The sequence below is a fragment of the Myotis nattereri genome (genome assembly GCF_964212035.1).
Source record: "Myotis nattereri genome assembly, chromosome: 4".
NCBI classification, from domain to species: Eukaryota; Metazoa; Chordata; class Mammalia; order Chiroptera; family Vespertilionidae; genus Myotis; species Myotis nattereri.
Window position 1 is genome coordinate 46,264,525 of NC_138079.1, and position 17,515 is coordinate 46,282,039.

The 17,515-nt window shown below is 37.4% G+C and overlaps 1 protein-coding gene across 2 annotated transcripts in view; it reads right to left on the minus strand.

Moving 5' to 3' along the window:
- Positions 1 to 17,515, minus strand: part of EDIL3 (EGF like repeats and discoidin domains 3) — a 410,871-nt gene that overhangs the window by 269,439 nt on the left and 123,917 nt on the right. For both annotated transcript variants that reach the window (XM_081090558.1, XM_081090559.1), the window contains exon 2: positions 8,946 to 9,074. In XM_081090558.1, coding sequence (XP_080946684.1) covers positions 8,946 to 9,074 — 129 coding nt within the window. The remainder of the gene's footprint in view (positions 1 to 8,945; positions 9,075 to 17,515) is intronic.

A 17,515-nucleotide genomic window follows, 5' to 3' on the forward strand; every position in this document is an offset into this window, starting at 1 on the left:
ATAGAAACATGTTTAAATTAATAAACTAATAGTTTACTAGCTATGTTATAGTAGAGATATTTACATAAATAAAACAAAATTACTTTTCTGTAATGTATGCAAAGTAAATGGCAAAATTTTTTCCTTAACTCTGTCATTGTAGCTATACAATCCTATTTGTTTATATGGACACATATTTAATCCTCATTATTATGAGAAAGTAGGTAGATATGACTCTGATAATAAATCCCTTTGACTCTAGTTAACTGAGAAATTTCTTAGCAATCATGGCTAGTAGCTTTTGAGAAAGTGTTTTAGTCCATTTAGATTAGGCTTCATTATGATAATTTCTAGAAGTATGGATTCAATCATGAGTTATCCTTCCAAGAAATATTCTTAAGGGTTCAAACTGGATTATAATTTCATCTAATATATAAATCACTGAAGTGAAATGACCAAATCTCTCATTTGTTAATCAAAATTTAGAAATCTAAAAATAGTCTCACTCTATCCAAGAGGTCTACTTAAAGCTAGTTAACAATCTGGTAATCCATGATCACTGATAAGAAGTCTTTTAGAAAGTTTCTGCTACACGACCTGATATTCTGACACTGATCATCTTCTAAAAGATAAACATGAACATGGTTATTCATGGGCGTGTGAAAATTGTTTTTTAAATTGTTATGACATACTTTATGTTTATGGCTTCAATGTAACCAATTTTTCATAATGAATTGAAAGCAAGAGGATATTTTAGCAGTGATGAGATTTGAAGAACCTAAATCCATGTAGCAAAGGGATACCAACTATCAAAGGCAAAAGGATGGACTATAATAGATAGAAGAGGACAGGAGAGGACAGAACAGCATAAAGCACCTTCATGTTTATTAATATTTTTCAAATTAAGAAAACCTGGTCAGAAGCCAATGCAGCTACAGAGAGAATAAAGAGAAAGAATTATAAATGAAATGACATGCTGACTTTGTTATCCTGTACTGAATTATTCTCAGTAACATCAGTGCTTTGAATTTTCTTGTAAATATGATGCTAGATTTTAAATTACTACAAAATTCCAATGTTTCCGTCCTTTGGTTCCAGACTGATAGTTTTAAGAGGTTAAATTTATTATAAATATTATTGAAATATCTATATGAGTCATCTAACATAGTTTATTCTTAATGAAACACGAGCTCAGTTCTTATGTCATTTTTTCTGAATCGTCATGACTTTGCAATTCCATCTTAAAGGAAAAACCTTCCTTGTCCCAAATTCCCATTTCAGTTACTGTCCTCGCTCCTGGGTTCGATTCCGGTCAAGGGTACATGCCTGGGTTGTGAGCTCGGAAGTTATCTCCGTTCACTCTCTGTTCGAACACTACTCTCTGTCTTTGCTAATATTCCTATCAAAAAAATACTTCCTCTTATTATACCTCACACTTGTCTCTATTGTTCTTTTTCTTTTTGGTTTAGGGAAGGTAGGATCTACTAGATGGTTCCAAACCACTTGGCATTTATATTTTTTAAATATATTTTATTGATTTTTTTACAGAGAGGAAGAGATAGGGATAGAGAGCCAGAAACATCGATGAGAGAGAAACATCAATCAGCTGCCTCCTGCACACCCCCTACAGGGGATGTGCCAGCAACCAAGGTACATGCCCTTGACTGGAATCGAACCTGGGACCCTTTAGTCCACAGGCCAATGCTCTATCCACTGAGCCAAACCAGTTAGGGCTCTATTTTTCTTTATAGAACTTAGCATAAGTGTGATACTTTATTGTCTTTTCCTTGTTTGATTAGAATATCCATGAAGGCAAAGTCTATTTTTTTAATGGTTATATTATCAATGCCAAGAGTGCCTGGCATATAATATATACTCAATAACTATTTTATGGATGGATGACTAAACAAATAAATTGATGAATATTTATTATAGCCATTTTAAAAATTGATCTTCATTGTTGAAAGTAATACAGATGGCTCCTTTTTAAAAATATATTTTTTATTGATTTCAGAGAGGAAGGGAGAAGAAAAGAGAGAGAAACATCGTTGATGAAAGAGGATCATAGATTGGCTGCTTCCTGCACGTCCCCTCTAGGGATTGAGCCTGTAAATGGGGCATGTGTCCTGACCGGAATCAAACCCTGACCTCCTGTTTCATAGGTCAATGCTAAACCACTGAGCTACACTGGCCAGGCCAAATGTCCTCCATTGATCCCTCCATCCATCCAATTCCACCCCCAGGCCTTTACCACACTACTGTCCGTGTCCACGGGTTATATATATATGTATATAAATTCTTTGATTAATCTCTTCCTGCCCCCTTTCCTCTGAGATATTAGAGCCATTTTTAAATTAAATAAATTCTTCAGCACAGTTTTAAGTTCACAGCAAAATAGAGGAAGGTATAGAGATTTCCCACATAGTCCCTCACCCCACATAGGCATAACCTCCCCCATTATCAACACTCTCCACCGTTTCTTACAACTGATAAACCTACATTAACACATCAAAATTGTCTAAAATCCGTAGTTTACACTAGGGTTCACTCTTGGTGTGTATATTGTATGGGTCTGGACAATATATAATGACCTGGATCCATCATTATAATATCATATAGACTATTTTCACTACCCTAAACTCCTCTATGCTTCTCCTAAGGTATTTTAAAACTCTACTTGTTCATTACTGGTATAGAGGAAAATGATTAAGTTTTGTATATCAATTTTGCATCCTAAAACCTTGCTAAAATTGCTTATTCGTTCCCAGTTTTTTTGGTTGATACATCAGGATTTCTTTCCACAGGGGTGGGCATGTCATCTGTGAACAGACTATTTTATTTATTGCTTCCCAATCTGTAAACCTTTTATTTCCTTTTCTTATCTTAGTGCATTAGCTAGTATTTCCAGTACAATGTTGAAATAGAGCAGTGAGAGGGAGGATCCTTGTCTTGTTTTAGATCCAAGGGGAAAAACGAGTTTCTTACCATTAAGTACGATTTTAGTCAAAGATTCTTGTAGGCATTCTTTGTCAAGTTGATGAATTTCTCCTGTATTCCTAGCCACCTTTTAAAATCTTACTCCAATTCTTCCATATGCCACAATCAAGTTCTTTCTCCAAAAGTCCAACAAAACTGACCTTGGCAATATCATCCATAAGTCACATGTAATCAATGTAAATGTTATTTTGATTAACTTCATAGTATTTGACACTGCTGACCACTCATTTCTTGAAATACTGTTTATCCTTAACTTTTGGGGTACCACACTTTCCTGGTTTCTCTTCTATCTCCCCGACCACTCTATCTCAGTCTCCTCTATAGATTTAACTTTCTCTACCTACTCCTTAATTATTGATGAACCTCTTACCAATTTCCATTTCTGGGTCTTCTCATCTTTTTTAGAAGTTCTTGTGCTTCTGGGAAGATCCATACATTTCCCCAGCATTGATAAATATCTGTATAATTGTAACTTAAAAATCTATGTCTGGCTTCTTACCTAATATCTAGCTAGTTCCTTGAACCCAATATGTGAAATAATCATTTCATTTTCTGGTTCCCAATTCAGTGTATCCTAAATTTGCACTAGCTGAGTAAATGGCAGAGTTGCTCAGGTCAGAAACTGATATTGTTTCTTCTTTACTTTATACTTTCTCCAAACTCCTTCTAGTCAATTAACCCATAAGTTACCAGTAATTATCTATTTCCTTTAAATATCTATTGACTCTTTCCTTTCTATTCCCTTTGTTACAACACTGATCCAGGCCAAGAACATCATGTCTAACTTGTTCTTCCACAGTAGCCTTTTAATTGTCTCCCTGCCTTAATCTGTTCTATCCTGCCCTTCCCCCCCCCCCGCCCCGCCCCTGCCCCCGCCACCTCCATGTGGCAAAGAAAGTGATCTTCTTAAAGTACATTGTTCTCAGCATAAGTCCAAATTCCTTAAAAACAATTGCAAGGCTGCAGAATCTGCCATCATCACCATCTGCAAATTCATTGCTGCCTCCATGTCTCTCCCTTTTAAGCTCTAGCCACACTGAATTTCTTTCAGCTCATGGAATTATGACTTTTCTTATCTCCTGGCTTTTCTAAGAATTATATCCTCTGTCTTGAATATGTTTAGCTTTCTGTCTGTTAGACTGAAATTATCTTTAAGAATTATCTCAAGATATAATTTTTTCAGGTAGGCATGCATTTTCTGACACCTCGCTTAAGATATGACACCTGGTTTACATTCTTATGGCTCCATATACTTCTCCTATCACAACACCCATCATCTTTATCTATTTATTTATTTCTCTGTTTTCCTAGCTAGACAGCAATTTCTGTAAAATTGCTTACCGTTGCATTCTACCATTTAGGTAACTCAGTAGGTACTCAATATATATTTAAGAATCAATAAAAGCTAAGATTTATTTTTTTAAGTCAAATCACTTATTTTGTTCTCTACGGTTGCATTAATATAATATGTATTTACATTGTAAAAGTTTATATTTATCATTAGTTTACTAGACTTACAACCACTTATTTTGTTCTCTTTGGTTACTTTAATATATTATGTATTTGTGTTGTAAAATATTATATTTATCATTAGTTTATTAGAGAATTATGTCATGAAACTTGAAAAATTTAATAATTCCAAATATTTTTATATGTGTACTCTAGAATATTCACTAGCAATGGAAATAAATATGAAATAAATGTGTCAGCATTTGGCTCCAAAGTACACAGAATTAACCAGGAATGTGAGGAGATAATTAGAAAATAATTTGGGGCTTAAGCTCATGGTTGCTGTGTACAAGACCCCTAGAGAATGAGTTAGCATCATGTGTACATCTGTGCAAATACTGGTTAATCTAGCATATGTCTTCAAATCTGAAGGTGTGTAGTAGGTGTTTTACTTCCCTTTTCTCTGAGACATGTCTTCCTATTGCCTTTTATAAATATCAGAAGTGAGTCTTAATAACACTAAGAAGCTGAGAACATTGAGATTGGGAGATAGGTCTGTATAAGGGAGATGTGTGTGGTCAAGAAAGAGACAGAGAGAGGAGAGAAACGGAAACTGAGAGAGGTAAAAGATGGATATTGGAATATACAGACAGATCAAGAATTAATTCAAAGAAAAGTAATGTTGTCTAGCAAATAAAGTTCACAAATCTGAGCAAGTCAACATTCCCAAGCTTCCCACGTACAATGCAAATGTAAGTGAGGTGAGGATTGATTGGAGATGTGGTTAAGTGTTTTGTAGTTATCTGACACTCGATGCTTTGAGAGGGAAGAATTAAAGTACAAAATGGGATGAGAATCTCTTTTGAAGTAAGTAGCATCAAGAACTTAAAACAAGGACACTGCAAAATAATGAGGTTTGAGGTAAAATCAAACAGCAGTTTTTACCTCTAATAATAGCATGTATTTGAAATTTTCCTTTCCAAATGTACAATAATAAAGTAAGTATATGTTTGACTACAGAATGAACAAAGTAAAAATAATTTTAAATTAGGATCACAACACAACTTTCCAAACAAATACAGACACATTTATTTCTATCCTTTAGAAATTAAAAACAAGAAGATTTAGAACTTCATATAATCACAAAATTCATATGGTTTAAAAGGTCAGAAAAACCTTAGATACTCCTCCATCTTTGGGAGATTAATGTGAAAGTAAAAATACAGCAATAGTGACAGCTCTAACTTTTGTCTTTTAATATCTTACATTAAAATACATATAACTTTTGTATTTAAAAGAAATAAAATTGTAGTACACTGTGCTTTCTGCACTGGTGCTACCTAACAGTAGGGAAACAACAACAACAAAAAGAAGTAGATTTTTAAAACTAAAATGACAGGATAATCTTCAATAATCTAAAGTTTCCTTTATTTTGTTTCATTGATTTTTAAGATATGAAAAAAATCTAAAGTTGGTTAGATATCAAAGGCATTGTTTTTGTTTTTATTCAATAAATTTTTAGTATGACCTTATTCTATGTAGTAAAATATGGAGCTGAGAAAGGGGTAGTAGAAATGCAAATAAGGTAACATATCTGTTCCAAAGAACCATCTAACCTGAAAAAATATGTTTTTTTTAAACTATTCTCTCGTCCTTTAAAAATATTATTTCACAAAATAGCAAAGTTGTATTTAAGAAACTATAGACATTTTAAACTTTAAGGGCATTTGTTTTATATTATTTTAATCTTATAAAACCAATTGGCATAACAAATACACTATGCTAAATGGTAAAGCAAATAAAAGCTGGATGTATTTTTTCCAAGAACTCCTAAGTAGACCTCATGGAAAAGTGAGGTTGCTTGAAACATATCACAAAAAATGTATTGCTTAAGATAATAAAGTATAACTGCCCTATTTCAGAGGTACTTATAATAACAAATCTGAATAAAAATTCTGTAAGCATTTGATTCCCAAAGTCTCACTGAAGTACATGGACTAATATAGTGTGTTTAATTTTTAAATTGTTGCTGCTAATACTATCATTCTGCTGATAAAATGGTAAATATGGAATTATTGTTTAAAAATATGGCCAAAAGTATTCAAGTATTTATTTTTAAAATTGTATGAAGATACTTTTTTAAAAAATTAATTAAATACATTTGCTTCTTCAACTGTAGATTTGACTCTTTCACAGTAGCAACAAGAGCATTATATACTACAAATTGAAGACACTGCCATATCTGGGGTTAGTGGGCTTAACTAAATACATTTTTATTTTATTTATATATTCCTATTAGAAATATTTATGTCTATAATTTTCTTCAGAGCAATATACTTTTTTAAGGATATGATTCTCAGATTAAACTCTAAAACTCACTGTATATATTTGGAGACTGGGTTAAAGTGGTTACAACAGTTTAAGTTCTATGGCACTGTATCAAACCCACTTAAAAAAGAGCAACTTAATATAAACCTTGTAAAAGATTTATCTTTGAAATGAATTAATGTACAAGGTACTTTTCAGCAGTCATATATAATTAACTTTTTTAGATTTAATACATTCATACTAATGTAATATAAAAAGGCATTTAAAAAATAAAGCATATTAAAATCTAATAACTAGTGGCCAAAAACAGAAGTTAATGGTTTTAATTACTAGAGGCCTGGTGCATGAAAATTCATGCACTGGAGGGGGGTCCCTCAGCCTGGCCTAACCCCCTTTCACAGTCCAGGAGCCCTCATAGGCAGGAGGCAACCTGGTGATCAAGGGAAGGTGACACCCCCATCATGCCTCTGTTGCTGCCACTGCCGGCAGCACAAGCCTCGGCCGGCCCTGGTTACCTGAGCCTCAAGCAGCCCTGGGTGGCTGAGCAGCCACCATCCAAGGCTGGCCTGCACCTTGGGCGGGCCCTGGGTGGCTGAGCAGCCGACAGCCAAGGATTGCCTGCACCTCATGCCGGCCCTGGGCAGCTGGGGGCTGAGGGGATGGAGACTTTGGAGGCAGGTGCCCCAGTGGGCTGAAGGGACTGGGTGCCGCCATCTCGTGGCTGTGGGCACCGCCATCTTTGAGGGCATGGAATTCAATTAGCATATTCCCTCCTTATTGTCTGTGGGCGCCACCATCTTTGCAACAGTGTGAGGGTAAATTAGCATATTCCCTCTTTATTAGATAGGATCCTTTCATTCATTGAACCAATAAAGATTGACCTCCTACTATGCATAAAGATGATTCTTATAGATGCTATTACTTTTCTGCTTCAAAACTATTTTTCAGAAGTTATAGAAATCTCCAAGTTTCCCAAGGTTTATGCTAGTTGACAGAACTTTAATGAAAAACATGTTTGGTTTTCCTATATAAATCAGATATAGACCCTTCTTATGCTTCTTGGTATTGAGCTGAAAGAAACATTGAAATCTATCAAACTAAATCATGGTATTATCTTTAACCAGAGAGAAAAGTCTCTATACAAGTTTACTTAGTGGTAAATTATTTAAAGCACAGCTATTTTCTTAATGAGGAACTATTTTGAAGTTATGGAAGTTACCCTGAATTCATAATTATACATGTCAATGAAGTACTTCACAGATGAAAAAAACCCACACATTTTGAAATATGATCAATGACTATTTAGTATCTGTAAAGCAATTTTTTGAGAGGACTGTGAAGAATAATGTAGCTAGAATATTGGCTTCTTTCATATAGTTATAGTGTTAGAAAAGTAAAAATTAGAACAGCTACAAAATACTGATAATATTATCAGTTGCTAAAATAAGTTCTGTTTTATTTAGAGTGACTATTGAATTTGAATAAATTGACTTAAGCATGATTTTCTATTGCGAATATAAATGTGAATAAATATATATTAATATTGGAGAGATAATAAATTTATCATATTCCAGTAGGACTTGTAGTGCCTTTAAAGTAGTGTTAACCATTAACATGTACTAAAAGTACTTATTAAGAACACCAATAAAATATAATTTAAATATAAAATGGAAATGATAAAATTGAGAGTCCTACAAAGGAGTAACTAATTAGCAATATACAGCAATCTTATACAGAACTAGAGCAATCTTATACGAAATTCGTGCACAGGGGGAGGGGGGTCCCCTCAGCCCAGCTGCACCCTCTCCAATCCGGACCCCTCGGATGATGTCCGGGAGATCGGGCCTAAACCAGCAGTCGGACATTCCTCTCACAGTCCTGGACCACTGGCTCCTAATCACTCACCTGCCTGCCTGTCTGGTTGCCCCTAACTGCCCTGCTGGCCTAGTCACCCCTCACGGCCCCCCTGCTGGTCTGGTCACCCATGCAGCCTGCTGCTCAGTCATTTAGTCATCCCTCACTAACCCCCCTGCCAGCCTAGTCGTAGGCAGCCATCTTGTGAGGGTGTGATGGTCAGTTTGCATATTACCTCTTTATTATATAGGATACCTACAATGCACCACAGCCAACTTTGTCAGCCACTCATGGAAACAAAGATAATAACTACTGAAATGCGTAAATCTTGCACTTACCAACCTCCACAACACTAGAACAGTTGGGATCTGTGAAGCCGTCCAGGCACTCACAGGTAAAGGAATCTTCAGACAAGCCTGACAAGCAGATGCCCCCATTTTCACATGGATTGGGATCACAAATATCACCTGAGGAATAAAGAAACAAACTTTCACTTTTTTATTTTTGTCTTAGTACTGAAATGCACTATTTCACATACCCCTCTCATCTTCCTCTGGTAAAGTCACCATACAATTCAGATCTACAGATAATGTACACAAGACCCATTTGAAACCATGTGCTTTTAAGGAAGATGGTGTGTAACATAGCAAATATTAACATTTATAATTCAAACAACTCATACTGAATTGCACAGTAAAAGCAATTAATTTAGTTTCGAGTTCCTTCATTACATGCAAATGAAATACTATCTAATTTGCTAAAGATTAACTGAAATATGTATGGTAGACTGGTTTATTAATTACGCCAATAAATAACCTATCAATATCCACATACGTTGCTCTGTAACTTTCCAATTCCCCTCATTAAATGGGTGGGTTTATTGCTGGATCCTAGACTCTGGGCTTGTTCCTGTGACTTGCCTTGGCTAGCAGAAAGCTAGCAGATTTGAAGCCAGCAGAGTTCAGAAAACGCTCTTGAGTATTTCCACTCCCTCTCTTGGCACCCTACCATGTTTTGAGAATAAATTCAGGCTAGCTTACTGGAAAGAGGTAAGTTAAACGTGTCAGGATAAGAGAGAAGATACCTAGAAATAAGTTGTGCCATAACAAAGACCTAAACTATGTGCCCTTGGCCTGGAACTGGGTAGCAAATGCAATGTGGAAAGGCACTGAGAGAACGGCTCTCGGAAGCTAGAAAAATGGCTATCCCTGTTATGTAGAGAGAAGCTGCCACCTGAGGAAACGTCCGTGGTGGAAAATGCACCTAATGAACTTTGTATACAAGCAATGAGATTTCCAGGCAGAATGTGGAAGTGTCAGCTGGCTCTCAGCAGTCTCATTGGAGAAGGCACTATAAGAGGCGTGCTAAATGAAGGACTGACGGGTCTGAAGGTACAGAAAAGTAATATGGAGGGACCAGAACTTGTGGTAGAAACTAAAGCTCTTTCTCAAAACCTGGCCTCTCAAACAAGTAAAAAATCAAGTCCAAGGCTTGGTCAGAAAGACATGGCTTCAACATAAGTATCAAAGCAAGGCTATGGCTATAAGATTCTTTGTGAAAACATTTCAGATAATTCCGATGCAACTTGAAAGACTCTCTCAGGTAATTCAAAGGGTTTCTAGAAATCTGACGGATATTATCCCTGAGCTGTCTGGCAGACCCAAGCCAGACAATCTCAAATGAAAACAGGCTTCAGACAGCCATGGTGTGGCTTTATTGCACAGAGAGCATGTGAATCAGAATCAGAAAAGCCTGTACAGTGTTTAGGGGACCTTGCTAGGTGAAAGTACCACCTCCTAGATTAAGAGAATAAGGCTTTTTATTTATTTTATTTTATTTTTAAATATATTTTTATTGATTTCAGAGAGGAAGGGAGATGGAGAGATAGAAACATCAATGATGAGAGAGAATCATTGATCAGCTGCCTCCTGCATGCCTCCTACTGGGGAACGAGCCTATGTGCCCTTGACCATAATCGAACTCAGGATCCTTCAGTCTGCAGACCAACGCTCTATCCACTGAGCCAAACCAGCTAGAGCAGAGAATAAGGCTTTTTAAAAGTTAAAAATGCATCTGACTCCAACTCCATAACACTTTACATTTGTTAAGAACTTTATTCCCTACTAGAGGCCCGATGCACAAAATTTGTGCAAGAGTAGGCTATCCTTCCCCCGGCTGCTGGCAACAGCTTCCCTCTGGCATCCAGGATTCAGGCTTCCCTCCAGCATCCTGGACCTGGAGTTCCCTCCAGCCACTGGCACCTGGGACCCGGGCTTCCCTTGCTGCCTGGCTTTGTCCGGAAGTTTGTCTGGAAGGATGTCCAGTCTAATTAGCATATTACACTTTCATTATTATAGATAGGAGTTTTCCCTTGAATTATTTCATCTCTTTTCTCAGCTAGCCACTTTAAAATTATAGAAAAATGAAAATGGAGGTTAAGATTATTGTCAAATTTATAAAGCAAGTCATTAGCTATACTAGATAATATGTAAAAATACTACATTAGCACTGAAGCAGATATTAGAAAAGAGTCATGAAATAAGTGAATAAATGAATTAATATGTTTTGAGAACACTGCCAACTTTAGGAGGGCTGGATCATGGAGTATTTGTTTAGGAATAGCCGAGAAAGTGTAAATAGGTCAGATCAGAAAAGATTAAAAAGAGACCAATGTAATTTATAAGATGAAGAGCCAATGGATATTGTTACATGTATATTAAAGTTTTGACATGAGCACATCTATATTTTAAGAAGACTATCATGGCAGAATTCTATAGAGTACAGTTGAATGGGAAGGTTGACAACTGGTAAAGATACTTCAATATACTTTCTTTCTACCTTTTATATTTCTAGCTAGCTCAGTCACTCAGCTAACCCTCCTTTGTCCATTCATTTGTCCATCTATTCTTTTATTCCTTGAGTACCTATTTTACGGTAGGCACTTAGGTAAGTTGGACATACAGAACTAAAGACAGACTTTACCATGAAGAAGTACAGAGCTTACCAGGGGAGATAAAAAAATCAGCACAGTGACAAGAGTTGTGATTAGTGTACATGATCCAAATTGTAGGGTCAATGGAGACTTCTAAAAATATGCAGTGCTATCAGGTGATATGGCAGAGGAGGTGCATGGCCAACATTCCAGGCAACAGGAATTACATACACAAAGGGAAAACATCATGGTTCATTCCAGGACCTTCTAAGTAGGCCCCCACAATTAGAGGATAGTTTTATGTGAGCAATAGAGAGAAATAAGCTCAAAAGGCTTATTTGGGCCAAAATTTTTAAGTTCACCATTAAGCAGTGGAAAAATCATAAAAGAACTTAATGCATGACAAAGCAAGTAGTCAAATTTGTGTTTTAGAATGATGACTACAGCAGCATTGTGTTGGGTCAGATGAAGGAGTCAAGGCTGAGAGCAATTCTCCCAAATCAGTACCATCCCTCCCCCCAGATAATTAATCTAGAGCAAAGAAATTAGCATTGAAATTTTCTAGAAGACTGAACTACCCAATTTAAAGTGAAACCATGTCTCTCTGCCTTTGGTGTGAACAAAGCAGCACAGCTTTGTACAGTCAGACGAATAACACTACCATCTCCTAACTCTGTGCACTGAATGGAGATGACTATGAATGAGGGAACATTTTTTGATGAGACGTGAGTCAAAATTTTGTGTATTGTAAATACTACATACAAGTGAAGAGGAATTCTACATCCCCCAGACTAGATCTGCTGTTGCACCAGATCGAGGCATGCTGAAGTTGTTTCTATTGCTTTATTTACACTGACAGAGGCAATGTCTCCAGGAGAAAGGCAAGGCATGAACAGAGTCCTAGAGGTTCTCAAGCATCCTCTCTGTATGTATCGACTTATCCAAAATCAAGAACCTCTCATTCTGACCCCTCTCACTCCTACAGCCAAGTTCCTGCATAGTTTGTTCACTGATGTGATCTTACAGTCCAGCTATCCCAAGGGCCACGTGAAGCTATACTGTCTGGTTCCTTTGATTATCCCATCATTATGGGTAGTTTTGGTGTCCGAAGAAAACTTTCTTGTTACTCTGTTGCCCTTTCAAGGTGATAATACTTAATCTAACGGATTTTCTACCAGGTGTGTATGCCAGTCATATAATGCTTCTGTGGTCAAAATGAGACAGGATGATCTGTTTACCTCTAATTATATCTTGTGGATTCCAGCTGCTGTTGAGCTGACCTATTTTTTCTCATCCTCGTACTTTTTGTTCTTTTTGCTTATGTTCACTTATTTCTAAGAAACTATATACTTGTAAAAATTCATTTATCCTCACTATTGATATTTACCTAGCACTTTTTTGAAAGATAGAAAAGAATAGATTTGACAAAAATGATGTACAAGGTAGAATCAAGATGACATTGTGCCCTAACCGGTTTGGCTCAATGGATAGAGCGTCGGCCTGCAGACTCAAGGGTCCCAGGTTCGATTCCGGTCAGGGGCATGTACCTTGGTTGCAGGCACATACCCAGTAGGGAGTGTGCAGGAGGCAGCTGATCGATGTTTCTCTCTCATCGATATTTCTAACTCTCTAGCCCTCTCCCTTCCTCTCTGTAAAAAAATAAATAATATATATATATATATATATAAAAAGATGACATTGTGACCAAATTAATGTGAGGGTTGAGGGAGAGCAAGAAATCCGGTTTGACTGATTTCTAGAGCTCCTTCCTGGATGACTGAGTGGCCATCTTTTATAAGAAAATATATTAGGTTTCAGTTTAAAGGAATTATTGTGTTTGAGAAGTCTGTGGGATATCGAAAATAAAAATGTCCATAAAGCTATTAATTAAGCAGATATACGATTGGAAAGGTTTTCAGCACATGAATTGTTAAGTATGAATGTGGAAATTATATTTCAGGGAGAGACTTTGAAGGGAGTGCAGAACAGGAGAGGAGAGGGGAGCAGAGAGGTAAAAGGAGGAGGGGAGAGGTCCTTGGGAACACCAACAAATAAGTAAAGAAAAGAAGGAAGATTCATTTAAAAAAAAAAGAATGAAAAGAACATAGGGGTGCACCTTTCTGATGGGTGTTTCTGTTTCCTTGGGATATATTCCTAGAAGTGAGTGGTATTACTGGGTCAAATGGCAGTTCCATTTTTAATTTTTTGAGAAAACGCCATACTGTTTTCTACTACATAGCTGTAAAAAAGAAGGAACTCTTACCATTTGCAACAGCATGGATGGAAATGGAGAGCATTATGCTAAGTGAAATAAGCCAGTCAGAGAAAGATAAATATCACATGGTCTCATTTGTGGAATATAAAGAACATCATACAGAGACAAAGGATCATCGAACAGACTGTCAAACTACAGCAGGAAGGCAGAGGAAAGTTGGGGGGGGGGTAAGAGATCAACCAAAAGACTTGTATGCATGCATTTAAGCATAACCAATGGACACAGGCATGGCGGGGGGGGGGGGGCGGTGAGGGCATGTGCCAGGGGTAGTCGAGGCCAGAGGGAGGTCAATGGGGGGAAAAGGAGACATATGTACTACTATTTGTAATACTTTAAAGGAAGGAAGAAAGGAAGGAAAGAAGGAAGGAAGGAAGGGAGGGAGGGAGGAAGGGAGGAAGGGAGGAAGGGAGGAAGGGAGGGAGGAAGGGAGGAAGGGAGGAAGGGAGAGAGGGAGGGAGGGGAGGAGGGAGGGAGAGAGAGAGAGAAAGGAAGGAAGGAAGGAAGGAAGGAAGGAAGGAAGGAAGGAAGGAAGGAAGGAAGGAAGAAAGAAAGAAAGAAAGAAAGAAAGAAAGAAAGAAAGAAAGAAAGAAAGAAAGAAAGAAAGACAAAAAAGGAATTCAGTGCTAGGCCCTTTCCATTCCAGGATAAATATTCAGTCTATTCACTGAGGGTCTAGTACGCCGAGGTCTGCCTGAAATTAATAAAGGCCCCATGTATACCTGTGTTAGATGGACAATGTCAACAGAAAACAATGTTTTAGCCTTGGATACATAGAGGGTAGACAACAGAAGCCTATCAGACATAATTAGAATTACAGGCATGCTTTAAATCTGCCTCCCTATCCCTCATTATTAATAGTACTGTGTCAGATGGCTTCTCCATGAAGTGCTGAGACAAAGTTGAGAGTACAAGAAGTTAACTGAGAAGCAAGGCCTGTGAAAGATAAAATGAGGTGGAAGCAGAGACGGGCACGCAGTCTTCATCTGGTGACGCAGGTGTAACATCTGTGCAAAGAAATGGGCGTGGGGGTTGTTACAAGGAACAGTGAGCGGGTGAGCCCGAGTCCCTAAGGCAGACATGACAAGTCTTAGCCAGTCCACAGGGAGAGCTCCTGAGCAAAGATCATAGAGGAATTCCTCCAAGGCAGAAGTGGCCAGGCATTAGTGCCCTCCCCATATTCAAACCCTGGCTGGAGGTGGTCCAGGTACAATGGAGCTCTCCAGCTCAAGTGGGGCCCTGAAAGTGCCACAGGACGACGGGGAGCTGACTGCATTCCTCCTTTTCTGAAAGGGAGATGGGAGCCAGGCACTGCCATGGGTGCCACAGTCGCCCGTTCACTCTCAAAATGGCCCTGGTTTGGTTAAGTTACACACCGATTATTTTCTCTGCACAGCCATTATGGTACAGAAGAAGGCTGATACCTTAAGTAGAAATAAATCTTTTCTGGCTGGAATTTCAAGTACAATTAACATGCACTGTAGGGACTTCTGATTCCCTGTCACTTCAATGAAACTGAGAATCAGGTAACAATCCTGATCAAATGTAATCAGACTCCTGGACCTCAAATCAGTGTATTTGTTCTGTTTGTTTGTTTCCCAGTGGATGTCTTGGTAGAGACTTTTAAAACTAAGATGGCAACCAGTAGTATGAGGTGGGCTCAATAAAGAAAAATAGGACAATACAGGATTTCATGATTCTTTATTTTACTGTCGGCAGGCTCCTAAAATACAGCTCTGCACATTATAATCTGTGTGCAGTGTTATATTTGATGCTTCCTGGCTGGCTGGCCTCACCTGCTTTAGATTAGGACAGATGTGTTTAATTTGAATCTAACTGTATTTTATGATTCCATCTGCAGTTTATGGCAGACAGGCAAATTAAGCTGATGCCGATTTACCTTTTGGCAATAGAATGAAGCAATTATTTTTCCCAGGGGCAAGAAATCATTGCAGGCTAAATTTAACTTCCTATTTTGCCTGCTCTCCCCACCCCCACCCCCACCCCCCACCACCACTCTTTAGCTCTGCCTGGACTGGGACCTTCCTGTCTGTGTTCAGTGTCTAATTCACTTTTCTCACTGGCACACCACTTTTTGCCAGTTACCTCCTGTTCAAGGTGATTCAGGGTCTTGTTTCACTTCATTATCAATTTATAATCCATGATCTTTTGGCCTAGACAGCAAAATCTATAATATACCCTGTAGCACTGCAGAAGATCAGCAAAACAAAATAATAATAATAATAATAATAATAATAATAATAATAATAAAACCCTCTAAAATCTGTATCCTTATGCTTGACTTTGTGTTTTTTCTGTGAGCTCAGTATACAGCTATGCAACCTCTAATGCCAGGTACAGGAGAAAGTTCTATGTTGTCACAACTCTGGGAATTGGGTGGACAGAAGAGCTATTTCTCTCATCGATATTTCAGCTCTCAATGGTTTATGTGTTCGGTCTTTTTTATATGTTAGTGCCTATGTCCAATTCCCAGATTAGAGAATCACTGATCCATTCAGCACGTATTGATACTTTAGGAAGCACATTAGACATCAGGGATACGGCCTGAACAAAGGCACGGAAGGTTCTTGTACTCTTAGAATTTATATTACAATGAAGGGACTGCATAATGAAAAGTTACAAATAAATAAGCAAAGTATTTCCCACTGTAATAAAAGCTTTTGGGAGGCCAGGGATGATGAGAAAAAGCAGTAAATAAAACTAGCTATTTAAGAAAGACAGTCAAAGAAGTCTTCTCTGAGGAGGAGCCACTTGAGCTGAAACCCAAAAGATGAATAGGAGGCAGTCATGTTGAAACCTAAGGAAGAGCCTTCGAGACAGAGGGAACAGCAAGTGTGTGGCCCTAGCAACAGGCAAGAGAATGGTGAATTCAAGAAACAGAACGGAGCCTAGTGTATCTGGAACACAGTAACAGAAAGTCACTAAAGGTTTTTGTTGGCAACACAATTTTAGTAGGAACCAATTTCTAATTTAAAGCCCCACATTTGATTCTCTGTCCTCCTGATAATCAAGGAGATTTCTGCTAAGCTTATTCTCAATAGGGATCAAACATCTACTGGAAATATATGATTATATTTACAGGTTAATGTGACTACATAGTTATTTATTGACATCTTTTACATATGAATATATTTAGATGCTAAGCTATTCATATATTTACATAATAATGTAAATATGTCACTAATTTTTTGGGTGGATATATGCCTTCTCACATTCTGTCACTTCAACAATGCTAGAAGTCAACCTAAAATATTTCTGTGCCCTCATGTCTGCTCTATCTCCATTTCTAGAAAAAAACTTCATATACCAATGTAAAATTAAAAACAAAAGAAAAGGTGGTAACATGTCAATCAAACATGTATATCACTAACAGAAGATATTAATTCTTCAACATCTCCACAACTAAATGCGAAGGATATTATAATATGTATTTATATGTGGCAAACAAAAAAACACAGAGACCATTTAAATTCATGTTCTGCACCATGGCAATGCAGGTCTGTATATTACAACCTCATTTTCAGTTTAACTGCTCTCCCATTGAACTTGGCAGCTATATGCCTATCATTTCATTTAAAATCAAAATAAAATAAAAGCTTTGTCTACAATTGCATGAATTAGAATTTGAACCATCCTGTAAACAGAGTTAAGTAGTTGGAAAAATCAGCCAATTCTGGTACAAG